This window comes from Hemibagrus wyckioides, linkage group LG06, assembly GCF_019097595.1.
Source record: "Hemibagrus wyckioides isolate EC202008001 linkage group LG06, SWU_Hwy_1.0, whole genome shotgun sequence".
Taxonomy (NCBI): Eukaryota; Metazoa; Chordata; class Actinopteri; order Siluriformes; family Bagridae; genus Hemibagrus; species Hemibagrus wyckioides.
The window spans coordinates 32,134,728-32,148,259 of record NC_080715.1 but is presented as its reverse complement, the minus strand read 5'-3'; the positions used below and the strand labels follow the sequence as shown (position 1 = coordinate 32,148,259).

At 45.1% G+C, this 13,532-nt stretch overlaps 1 protein-coding gene across 1 annotated transcript in view; it reads right to left on the bottom strand.

Annotated features, from left to right (window-relative positions):
- Positions 1-2,759: 2,759 nt before the first annotated feature.
- Positions 2,760-13,532, bottom strand: part of klf7b (Kruppel like factor 7b) — a 31,535-nt gene continuing 20,762 nt past the window's right edge. The window contains exons 2-4 of the mRNA XM_058392196.1: positions 10,709-11,318; positions 7,431-7,554; positions 2,760-3,230 (exon numbers count right to left, since the gene is read on the bottom strand). Coding sequence (XP_058248179.1) covers positions 3,179-3,230; positions 7,431-7,554; positions 10,709-11,318 — 786 coding nt within the window. The 3' untranslated portion in view covers positions 2,760-3,178. The remainder of the gene's footprint in view (positions 3,231-7,430; positions 7,555-10,708; positions 11,319-13,532) is intronic.

The window sequence follows — 13,532 nt, the reverse complement described above, 5'->3', positions numbered from 1 at the left end:
GGCAAAGTGTGCATTTGATGTTCCTGCTGTAGTTGATTGTGCATTGATCACTGCTGTCGTCTGGAGTGCGCAGAGAGGAAGAGGAAGAGGGGGCGGGGCGGAAGAGGAAAACGGTGTGATCAAAACTCAAAGAGCGCAGGCGATGTCTAGAGCATGCTGATTGCTATTTGTAATGGACGGGCCTTTTTTTTTATTTTTCATAATCATTTGGTAGGTTCTGGAACGTTATAATATTTCTACGCAAAAAAATAGTTCTTCACTTGTAGTCTTGCATTTACAATGGCAATTTACAGGTTGGAATAATGGAAATGTGTCACATTTTTCTTTTCAGGCTCCTTTTGCTATTCGTCGGACAGAAAGCACGTGCCGTTTCCAGATTCACGTAGCGTAACGTAACAGGAAACTTGGGACTGAGTCACGTGAGCATCTTATACGCTGGGTGAAATCGTGCTGGTTGCTATGACTACACTGAAACACTGAGGGTTGGTGGTATCTTTTCGAGGTGTATCAGAATGATCTGAATTTGATCCCATTGTTTTCTGGCGGATGCACTGACGCACACTGGCTAGTGTAACTCGCGACGCTACTACGACTCTACACCGGTGTTGGTGGTGGAATGTGTCCTGCTTTGCTTGCATCGCTGTATAGATGCCGCGTCTAGATGAAAGTGACGCAAGAGCGTCACCCCGAAATGATTGTACGTAAAGTGTTAGAGAGGTCATGATCCTCCAATGATTTTGGCATCTCAAAGCCATGAAGTCAAACCAAGAACCTTGAGCATGGAAAAATAAAACATTTTTAATTCAAGCGGAAGCAGTATACAGGACTGAGCTGACCGGTCCAATAGTAGTGGGTGTGTTTATTTTCGTATGTATCAGTGAAGATGGAGCAAGGCCTCGTTTCGAGAGCAGAGAATGTTTAACAGACGTGCTGTGTTTTTTTTTTTTTTTTTGGTATCCGTCTGGTTGTGATGTCCCCCTTAAAGCCGATGACCTTAACATTACAGCTAAATGTTACTTGATTCTCGGCCTTCGCCCTCGCCGTCTTAAGCAAGCAGAGGGTTCAACGGGCCAACATCCCGTCATCCTGCTAGACTCTGCAACCTTTGCGAACAATGATTCTAACCTCATTCACAATTATTTTCCAAGCTGATTGTTATGCTAGAGCTCATCCTAGGCCTGGTTCAGCATAATAGCTAGAACATGTGAATGAGCTCTCATCATCTGACTTCAAAGCTTGACTTCAGGCGGAAAGAAATCCTACTCCAAAACAACAATGGATAAAAACCCTACTTTGAAGATATTGGAATAGAACAAAAAAAATAAAGGAGAGTAAAAAAAAAAATAAATAAATAAAAAAATCCGGGAAGCGATCTGTGTGCGTAAGTGTGTATGTTTGAGAGAGAGGCTGCCATGCAGTGTTTTGTTTCTAATTCATTCATTAACATGATAATTATTTTTCCCTTGATTATTTTCAGCTTTATCTCTGGAAAAAGAGCCACGAGCTAAAAAAACCATTCTGTGTGTTTTTGTTGCGTGCGCGTGTCTATGTGAGAAAGATTAAATTTTTTTTTGTGTGTGTTTTTTTTTCCTCATTATAGTTTTTTTTTTGTTTTTTTTTCCGTTTTTGTCTGTATGAAAAAAATCACAGAGAACGTTGAAAAAAGTCAGTGCAGACAATGGATACGAAACAGGCAGGCAAAGTTCGTCTGGCGTGATGCCACTGGGTTCCTTTTCATGTTATTTTTTTGTGGGTTTTTTTTTTGGATCCTGATGCCAGCAGGCGCCTCTAGTCCGAGAGTCACGTGACCTGCCTGCTTTCCTCCGTCCTCTCAGGAGCTGCAGCCAGGCTTCCCATGAGCCTGTTCTCCTCTACGCAGAGTTTTAAGCTCTAATATGGGATCCAGTCTGAACACGAAGCCAGAGAACAATTCCAGTGTTAACAAGCATGGCACAAGTGTCCATGCTAACGCCAGGTTTGCGCGACAGTCTGCATCAAATCGGAACGGAGTGAAATGAAAACCTTCGCGTTATGAGCCGGCGGCCCAGATCCTTTCAAGGCTTCCTATAGTCTTCCTTGCGTTCTTCAAACTCCTTGCTGTCAGTGCTAAGATAGGCACCACTGAACCAAACTTCTCATGTCGTCAACGTGCCCCATCAGCCCCCCCTCCCCTCCCGAACAACCCCGCCCCCCCAGCCCTGTGCCCGTATGTGCACATTCACGCTCATGTACGTAAAAACAAAAGTTCTTTTTTTTTATTTTTTGAGTTTTAAGACATCTCAGTTCAGTTCAGAAACAATCTTGTTTTGTAACACTGTCTTTAAAAAAAAAAAAAAAAGGCAAGAAAGTGTCGCTGCGCATTGTTTCAGATGCCTGCGAGGTGACAGGCGTGAAGAGAGGAGCACGCTCTGAAGCGAAGAGCAGAGGAGGTCAGCGCAGGGGCTCCTTCCAGGGACTTGCTTTTGGCCACCAGCTCCATTGGTCACTGTCCAGAATGTTTGGCAACGTCGTCCTCCAAAGTGGCAGCTTGCTGTACATGGCGTGAACTGCAGTTCGCTTTTATTATGAGTCCTTGGTGCAGATGGAAGAAGAAGAAGTAGAAGAAGAAGAAGAAGGAAGTCATTTTTTTCCCTCTTTTTTTCCCAGAAGGTGTTGTCTGTGTAACTGAGAGCACAAGCACATTTCTCGAGCTGAAATGTTGTCTTCTGATTAAATGTGATGTGTTTTGTGAGCAATGCAGTGTTCACAAGTCTTCTGTCCCATCCTTATGATTTACTGTACAAAGAAGAGTAATAGTGCGGGAAAAAACAGCTATCGTTTGGCAGTGTCTGATTCCCAAGCTAGGAGCTTGAGCTATGGAACTGATCAAAAAAATGAGAAAATGGCATGATTTTATATATATTTATATATATATATATTTTGAAAACTGTCAAGAAGTGAAGAATCCAGCAAGCTCTGCTCTCATGATCTCGTTGCCTCGTGTGTTCTTTGTATTAGCCTCCGTTTCCTTCAGGCTTGGTTTTTGAGGTCTCCACAGGAGTCTTCATCTCTGGACGGGGCACTTCACCTTAGACGTTCTTTCCCTCTCCCCCTTCTCTCTCTCTCTTTCTTTTTCTCTCTCTCTCTCTCTCTCTCTCTCTTTCTCTCCCTCTCCTTCACTTTCGTTTCCCTTCTCTCCTCAAATGTGCCTCTTCATGTGCAGAGCCAAATGGTCAGACCTAGAGAAACACCTGCAGAGAGAGAGAGAGAGAGAGAGAGAGAGAGAAATAGTGAGACAGAGAGGACAGAGAGAGGCAGAGAGAGAGAGAGAGAGAGAGAGAATGAAACAATGTTAGTTAATCATGAGACACTAGCCTAGCAGAACAGCATTTGATGAATGGAGCTGAGGTCTCACAGTGATTGGGGCCCATATGACAGTCAGCCCAGGCTTTGCAGATGGAGTCTTTCGGAGCAGAAAGAAAACAACATTTGGCTTTCAGGGGGAAAAAAATGAATATTTAAGCGCTAGCTTCTTCTCCCCAAGTTAATGACAGATCGTCTCAAGTCGAAAGCTTGCCAGCTTACTGATACATGCTGCGACTCCGCTGGTCTTTGTTAAAGAAATTGAATAACATATATTTTTGGAAAGTAGGAGAAAACCAAGACTAGCTGGAGGTTTTGTATTGTTTATTTTGTTTTTTGTTTGTGGAGAGGGATTGATTTCCACACCGATGGTGAAACTTGTCTATAAATTGCACTGTCGCATTAGTTCTATAGCGCTCGAATCATGATGGTTGGGTCTGGACTGAGCCATGGGCTTTTTTTTTTTGGTCATACTTGATTAAGCTGATTGGTAATAAATACTACAGAGGAAGAATGTCTGCAGCGGAGATGCCATAACTGTATTTTACATACATTAAACTACAAGGATTAGCAAAGAACGTTAGCATGCGGTGATGAATCACAATCGGTAAAGCAGCGAAACGTGTGTGGGATTGAAATGAAGAATTAAAATTGGAATTTGCCGTCGGCTGTATGCATTATTAATTAGTAGTGAGCCACGGTGAGCTTCTGCAGCACGGGCAGAGGAAGAGAGGCGGGGAATAGACATTACAGGTGGACGATTACGATGGGTTTATAGAAATATTCGCTGAAAGAAATGCTAACGTTGCTAAAGAAAAAAAGAAGGAAAGAAAGAAAGGAAATCTAGGAGCAGAAGGAGAACGATCTGCTTTATGCAAATGAGACGATGCCCGTGATACCCGTGAGCTTTCGGATGGAGCAGCACTAGCCCTTTGTGGTTGAAGTGATGCAGCCGTCACATCATCTGCATCTGTCTCCCTAACAGGAGCTCTTCTGAATAACAACAAACACTGGGCTTTCTTTCCATATCGTACCTCTGCAATCAGAAATCAAAGGTTGACTGAGCAGAGGTGTGTGTGTGTGTGTGTGTGTAAAGGCTGCTGGACAGATGGCCCTGTGACACTGGCCGCCACACCAGCTGGCACACCCATAACCCCCCTCTCCTCACCCTCGCTCAGTCCCACTCCACACCCAACAGGAGGGCTGGACTTGATTAGGCAGGATTAATGATGAGCCATGTGTGTGCGTCTGTGTGTGTGTGTGAGTGTGTGTGTGTGTGTGAGACACAGTAACAGTATGTGTGTGTGTTAGCTGACTGTATTAGCTGTTAAACTTTCCACTGTCCATTGTGATGGTAATGTGGGATCATCTTGACACACACACACACACACACAAGCATAAAGTCCCTGAAGGAGGCAGAACAGAATGGCTCATGGAGAGGACAGAGAGAAGCAGCTGTTTGTCTACCCTTCACTTTTCACACAATAAAGCACGTGAGAGGATTCTATTTAGGAGAAATTAACTTCTAACTTAAAGCTGATCTTATCAGGGATGCATCGATAACCGTTTTTCAGACCCCAGAACGCAGACACGTTATCATACTGCATTATCGATATGACGACCCTAGTTAGTGTTAATCCATGGCGAATATCACAGATCATTTTATTCATCTGTTTAAGTTTCCTCAGTCTAAAAGAACAAGCACATGTGTCCATGTTCATGCACTTGTACTACTACGCTTCTTCTTCACAAGTGTATTAGTTACCCTGGATTGTGCAGGGGTGCAGTGGAGAGCAGGTTTTGTTTTGTAGACTCGCCATTTTCACCGGGTCAGAATCCCTCGTTGTTGATCCCACTGGCTGGTCATCAAGAAGAATAAACTGGAACTGGTATTTTTCTGGGTACGTCTTCTAAGGTAGTAGGAAGGTGTTTAGTTGCTCCTCTGACACAGCAGTCTGCTTTGTGTTGATTGCCATCATTAATCTCATTTCAGTCATCTGTCATTATGTCACATGCTCAGTACAAGTGAGTGAGCATGATGATATCAGACCAGTACACAATACATACTACCAGTATCTCTATCACTCCATCTGTAACTTCACTTCTGTTTTTGTTACAAATTGTAAGGTTATCCAACAGAGATTAAAAACATCACACTGAAAGCCAATAGCATCCTGAATCATTTTCAGACTCGCGGCCAGAAAGTCAATCAGATTGAAAATATCCCATTAGTCCATTTCCATTCTGCCGGCTGAATAGAAGACCAGTGTACTGGTAAAGGTTTAAAGTCAACCTCCATCTCCATGTCAGTCATGGCAGCCAAAACGGACAAACTGCTTCCTTGTATCACGTCTGTGGACGTGTCCTCTAGCAAAGTATCATCCACTCCAAGTGGAAGCGCCGGATCTGCAGCGAAGGTTCCTCATGGGTTAACTACTAAGTCCAATTCAAAGAAACATGAACCAGAGGGCCCAATTTAAAAAGCTCCCCAGGGGTCGACAGAGGCGAAGGAGGCGGACTCAGTCTTAACTTCCATTCCCAGCTCCGAAGCAGCTGTTGTCAAAAGCTTGGCATCAGAGCGAGTCAATTACAGTGCTGCATTCTGCATCCATGTGCCAAAGGGCCCTTTCATGCTTTTTTTTCCAACAGTCAATACTGTTGTGAGTTTATTAGTGAATTCCGTCTCGAAGACTTCGCTATTTCATCTCAAAACCTAGCCATAATTAGGACGGTGTTTAAAGACGACTCTATGGCGATGGTTTCTTTCAGAAGACAGTAGAGGTTTGTTTATGGAGCAGAGTGAGCAGATCTGGATGGATGGATGGCTTCGGAAAGCCTGAGACGAGGCCCCGGTGGTACGCTGGCAGCAGGCTGGGGGAGCCGTGTATAATTGTGCCTCCACCTGGAGCAGGCTCGGTGTGCACGCGCAGCCACGCCGTGTAATTTGCGTCGGGCGGCCGGCCCGAATGACAGCATCCTACTATTGTCAATTGACAGGCTATCACTCAAAGCTACCCCTGTGTGCATGGAAATCTTGCTTGCGCTCCTCTTCCTTTTGGAAACACACACTCCCTTTGTCACTCTCTCTCTCACACACACACGCACACACACACACACGTCCACACACGCTCAATCAGTTCCCCCCCAACCCATCACTGTCACATCACATGCAGACAAAGAGTGCTTTCATTTCTGACAGGACTGTGGGATGTAATGACAATGTTTGATGTACTGTGTTAGCGCGTGTGTGTCTGTATGAACTATTTGTGTGTAGGTGCTCGTCTGTCGCATGATTATGCTGTGAAAAGCTTACTGAAAAAAAAAGCAGTCCTGAAGTGATTCAGCTGCTGTCTCACCAACTATAGCATATACAGCTCATCCTCTCTCTCTCTCTCTCTCTCTCAAAAAAAAAAAACAACACAAGAAGTACCGGACTGATAAAGCAGAATTTAATGTTCCATTTTCTTTCATGAGTTGTATAAACCCGTGTTGTCGAGCATGCCCTGGTCCATCTTCCTAAAACCATCGGAATGTTCTGCGTGCTAGTTCTCCTGCACCACGCCAAGTTCTTTTTATTGCTGTTATATAACTCGTGTATTGAAACACGCCCCCTTATTTTTCCCTCTATTCTCTTGAGTCGATACATGCTGCACCAGCGGGGAGAAGGAAAGGGGGCAGATGGGGAAAGAGAGAGAGAGACAGCAGTAATTTGGTAATGAGTATCACAGGACCGGACTGTGAATGAACTACTCATGAGGGAACGGGAGTCTTACACTAACTGCCAAACGATCTATCCCAGCACACTGCGAATGCTACTGCGGTTCAGAGAGAATTTCAGAAAGAGAAAGAGAGAGAGAGAGAGAGACAGAGAGAGGAAGAGGGGGGTATGTGGAGTGAGGGAGGGCAACACTTCTAAGCAAGACAGTTTAGTGTTGCTGATTCCCAGCTGAAAGGAATTTTTTTTGTGAGCACGAGGGGATTGCGAGAGAGCAAGTTTGATAGACGGAGAGAGATCTCGGAGAGAGTGCTCGGATGCCAAAGGAAAAAGTCTTGTGAACTGAGTGTGTATGTGATAGCGTGTGTCTTACCTGTCGCAGTGGTTACACTTGAAGGGCTTGGCGCCGGTGTGCTTGCGGTAGTGCCGAGTCAGCTCGTCGCTGCGGGCAAAGCGCCACTCACAGCCTTCCCAGGAGCATTTGTACGGCTTCTCACCTGCAGACACGTGACACACTCCAAATTAGCAAGCCATGAGTCCACACACACACACACACAATTGTGCCCATGTGGGACAGATCCACTGCATTAAATCAGGAGATAAAAATTATTTTTTATATTAAACAGTAATTTCATTCATCCTTCTCTTCTCCTCCATTCTCTCAGTGCAAACTATTTACATTTCTTACTGCAGCCCAAATGTCTGGAACACTCAATGAGCCAAATCAGAGGCAATTCCCCTCCCCCCCTTTTTTTTTTGCAAAATTCCATGAAAAAAAGCACTGTGCAAATTAACTCATTCACTGTGACAACATTAATTTATAATCCAGAGTCACGTTTCCAAAACATGAAACCACTTCCATTAACTGTTCTCCACCCCCTGATGAGAGATCTGAATTTCAGATGAAGTTAAGCAGATGGGGGGAGGCGAGCCCCATTGTTCAACATGCTGTAGTTTTTTATCTATCAGCCTTCGAGAGATGGGAGGGGTGTCGGCTGTGGTCACGGTTCTACCCCGGCCCGGAGCTAGCCGTTTGTGGTGAGCAGACGGGGCTCTGGCCCTAGGCCGCCTTGCTTGGAGGAGGAAATGGAGGGGTGTCAGTGCTGCTGATTCAGATCCAGGGGTGGTAAGGATAATTGGGGTCTTAATGATGCTTAATGGGGAGTAATATCGTACTCACAGTCAGCCAGCTGCCAGCGTTACTGCTCTTCCTCGTGTCCGCCAATCTTTCCTAACTAGACTGAAGAGTCGTTTGAAGTGAAATTTAGGTTCGCTCCATTACAAAGTGCAGCTTACCAGATTGCAAATGACAGTACGGTAAAAGCAGCGCTGCTCGCTGTAGAAATCGTGCCTAAGGACATTGGCTAGTGCCATCTAATGCAGATGGAGAATGACCAAGTATCTGTCAGGAAGGAATTACTAATTAGACGACTTATTTTTCCGCTCCTCTGTAAAACGTGAACGAAATCAAGCATATTCTTGCTTAATGTTCGCTTGACGGCATGGCAAAATGTGAGGAGGGTCTAGGCACGCAAATCCGGTTGCAAGCCGAGACAAAACGGAGAGGTTTTTTTTTTAATGATCTGGGAATATCCAGGATTTGCTAGCCATGTGGAAGTCAGTGATGAGGCAATATAACGTAAAGGATGACACAGCACAGGCGACGAACGCAAGCTGCGTGATGTAACTCCTGCAACCGTTTCCTCTTCCCTTCCCCCCCATCCTTAGCTTTTGTTGAGGATTAGAGGCAACAAATGGAGACGACCATATTTGAAATTATTTCCACTAAACTTCCTTGGCGCCTTGTACAATGCTGAACAGACTGCGGTGTCTCTCCTCTGGTCAGTTTGAGACACATAGCAGTCCAAATGCTTGTGCCATTCTTTTCTTTTTATTGGATTTGCCTGTCCTTGAGCTCTCCTGGTTTATAAAATCAGTGGTGAATAATATCCCCAATGTGTACTGCTGCATCTACGCAGATGGACGGAACCAGAGAGGAGCCCTCCCTTACGATGAGATTTGCAAAGTGGTGGGGCCGCAGGTGCGAGACACCAAACGTTTCACACTGCACTCTGGGTAATTGGCCAGAGACCCCTACACCCTACCCCCCCATCTACACACACACACACACACACACAAAAACATGCACCATCTCCCTCCTTCTGTCACAGCCCCCACTCTTCTCCCCCTCTTCTTCTCTCTCTGTCAGACAGCAGCAAGGCAGGCTTGGACCTGCAACCACGGCAACCGCAACACCAGCCAATTATAACTTGGGAAGGCACAGATGCATGATGGAGTCGCTTAGCAACCGGTCAGAGAGAGAGAGAGAGAGAGAGAGAGAGAGAGAGAAAGAGAAAGTGAGAGTGAGTGTGTAAAGTTAGAGTGAGGGAGAGCTGTGCAGTTGCAGCATGCAATGGAGGGACACTCCGCGGCACCAGCCAATTACTGTTCGCTTTCGTTGAGTGGGATGTAGTTGCCTGGCAACCCAAATGTACAGAGTGGTGTGGGGTAGGCAGTGGGCTAAAGCTGGACCCTAGGCTGGAGAAGCTCTGACTGAACTGGCATACCGAATTCTTCACCTGGTGTCCAGAGCTGCCAACAGCCAGCCTTTCTTCTGTATGTGATAGTGTTTCCTAGCAACTTGCTGTCTTCTAATCAACTACCCCCTACTGCCCCACTGTCGGTGGCCCGAGTAGTAATGCCACAGTTAATTACATTTCTTCAGTCAACAGCTACAATGATCTCTGAGGATCAAATTTCCACAATTACAGGGTGTGCGTTTTTACTGGTGTCTCTTGGAGCAGGAGGTATTGATCACAACCCCACATCAATCTTACGTCGCATCTCAGATCCAGTGTTCAGGCTGCAAGCCACACTTCCTCTGTAATGCGTATAAGAATACACACCATTACCCTTGCACACACTGTCCGTCACCAAGCAGACTTCATCTTCCAATCCTGCAGTAACTGTAACGTCCCTGCCCCAGTAATCTATTGAAATAATAACCGAAAAAAGAGGATTAAACTAATTACATCATGAAATCCAGCGTGTAATAAACATGTCTGGGATGCTGGCATACAGCAGTCTGTCTTTGGGCTTATTTATTTTTAACTTTCTCCCATTGTTCCTCGTTTTTTGTTCCCTGTCAGGAACACTGCCGGTGAGCTAGTATAGTGATTAGCATTGCTACTGCTTGCAGAAACCCGCTGAGTCAACAGCCGGCCTCAGGAGCGAGATTAGCCACAGCGAGACCATCAACGCAGCAGGACTTAAGGGCATGGTGGAGCGCAACTCCCTCTCAGGGTTCAGCGAGAGGGCACCAGCAGCAAAGCAGAGGTGGATGTGGCTGAATTAGCCAAGATAGGAAATTTAGCCCAGCCAGTCTATCAATCATCCTGCAATTACTGGGTGTGCTGACAGGTTTTGAATAGTGTGGCTGAACTTATTTCAGTCTGAAAGTGAGTTGGGGGACGACTACCTTATTCTGACCGTGATTGCAGAGACAGACCTCGCTCCGAGCTATGCTGTATAATACTTTTCATCATTCCGCTTGCTTTTGAAGAGAAGAATGGAGTTTTTTTTTTTAAAAGAGGCCCTCCAAATGAATCCTTTATTAGCATCACATGCCTTGATGGTTTGATGGAATCTCACCTGTGTGTGTCCTCTGGTGTGCCTTTAAGTGGGAACTCTTTGTGTAAACCTTCCTGCAGCCATTGAACTGGCAGCGATGGACCCTTTTCTTGTTCTCTGGGATGTCACCGATTCCTGCTGATCCCAAACCTCCTTCTCCATCGCTCTGCGCTCCCCGGGCCGGTGGTGAAGGCAATGACTGCGTTGCCACCAACTTGGCGGTGGCTAGCCCCACCTTCTTTGCGACCAACTTGAGTGTGAGTGTGCCATCAGGTGTGGCGGTGAGGGTCTGTGTTGGCTTGACTAGGTGCCGGCCCAGTTCTGGTGAGGAAGGTGGCGTTAGTGAGGTGACGGCGCTCAGCTGTGCTGGGTGGACGCCCCCGTTGCCCTCTTTCACTCCTGCCTCAACAGTCTTACTGCTGGCTGGAGTATGAAGGTTTTTGGGCAGAGACACGAGCAGCGGCGGTGGACTGGGCTGATCTGACAGGCTGGGAAGCAGTGGATCCATCAGGTCCTCGTCACTGTCCCCCTTCATGAAACCTGGCGTCAGCAGGCAGTCCAGATCCTCATCAAAGAGGTCGGACAGTCGCTTGGGCTCTGTCTGTAGATACCGCTCCAGCTCCAGACACGTCTGTGGAAACGAGAGACAGGGAGAAGGACATGAGCTCAAATGCAGATAACTCTAGTTACTTTCCAGCTTGACACTAATCACTGTGTACTACCTGATAAATCACTTGTTTAATCAACTCTTTAAGGAGATAAGTAAAGGATCCTGATGCCACACAAAGTCTAGCAATACAACATTAAGCAGGGGAAAAACAGCTCAATTTTACTACGACGCCATTAAACCTTCACAATTAATGCATTTGAACAGGAATATGCCATTAACAGGCACACAGTCAAATCATTTTAAGAAACATTCACCACCGACAAGTTTACTGGCACATCAACACCCTGTCTAGCAAACCAGTTTCTGCTGGTGTTTACTCGGGAGCTTGTTAAAAAACACGGAAACAAGCTGTTTGGCGAGATGAGATGGATCACAGGTGCTGGGCTGCTCTGCCCTCTTTGGGTCTCTCTGGGAGAGAAATAAAACATCCCAGGAATTTTCATTACTTGCTAACCACAAGGGGAAGGTATTTACCCATGCGGGTTATGGTTTCCCTCAGTGTCTGCTCACTTCATTGGTGTTTCACTAGAAACGTGCACCATGCTTGTGATAATAAACCTTTAGCCTTCTTTTGTGAAGGAGGGATTCATTAAGGTGAGAAATACTTCAGTAGAGCAAAGAGTGAAAGAGAGAGAGAGAAAGAAAGAAGTCCATGGCTCACTGACTGCCTATTCAGCAGTTTCTTTTCGAACGGTCTAACAATATTATTCTCCAGTCACATTGACTAGTTTGGATATTAGAGCGTTCCGTTCCGCATGTCGCAGTAAAAGCACTTTGGCAGTGGGGTCGGAGGGGAAAAAAGGAATGGAGGGAATTAAAAAAAAAGAACCCCTCTGGCTCATTTCTTCATGTCATCTGTACAAATTATCTGCAGCAGCTCCATTATCTGAACTTTAAACACATAAAGGAATGCATCTAGAGCATCTACTCACGCATCCTCTTCTACTTCCTACTTAACCTTATCACCTTGTCCGTGGCAGTTGTCTTTTCTTAGAGGAGGAGGCTTTCAAAGCAACTCATAAATATATTTTAATTGAAGTACACAAGGCTTATACTATATACTACACGTCTTTGGGTGTCTGAAGTGTTGATACGTCTCTGTAGGACTCGCTTGTGATGAAACATCAAACCTGGTTAAAAAGGCTCTGGTTGACTTGAGTCCAACTCACAACCAATTTGTAGTAACCACAGCAGAAAGTTCAATACAGACACACTGGCGTCATTTGTATTTCATCACAACACCACGATTATATTATCCAGAATCCATACTGAAAATGGTATATGGAAAATTTAGGACTCTAAACTATTAATATGATGGAATATATTCAAAATATTTAAGTTATTGTTCATGATTCTGACCTGCATTATAAACTTTTTATATGCAGCATCTATTTTAACAGTGAAACATTCACAGCAGTGTAAGATGAAGCTTTTGGGACACTTGTATGAGCTTCAGACTACGCGGCAGGTGTGTAAATTATCCATGTGAACTGAGAATAAGCGCTCTTTTATCCAGGTGTTGTGGAGTGAGAATTTCAGCGGCAGGCTGAGGTTTTACATCTTGAATTATTTTAGTTGCGGGTGTTATTACAGAGCTTATTTGCAGTCATAGATTTTTTTTCCAAGCCTGCAATATAGAGAGGAGAAAACACTCAGTAAACTTATAGCTTCCAGAAAGAGATGAAGCAAGCGAGGAAAAACCCTGTAGTCGTATGTATACATACAATGCCTCGGAATAATCGGAAGCTGAAGCCAATAACAATATGGTCGCCGTCTTCAAACGTACTAAAATTTCATAATTAAAATAGCGTTCACTGATATTAGTGAGTTTCGAGTCTCTAATCTCTCACACCGAGCACACTAGAATGCAGTAATAATGCTCTATGGGAGTCCTGAGTGTGAATAATGAACCAAAGATCAAATAATGTCTCTGGTTAGACTTCACTTGCCAGTGTTCCTACCACAGACACAGTCGTTGGTTAGTGTTAATTGAGCCTGATATCTGCTCAAGTGAATGTAAGAACCTTATACTTTTATTTACTGCACCTGCAACACTGAGCTCCATCAATAATAGATGTGGTGCTAAGAGGCGTTATCACACAAAGAGACAGCTAGAGAGAGAGAGAGAGAGAGAGAGCCGCCAAACTGCTATTAGCTAACACGGCTCGGGTCCAA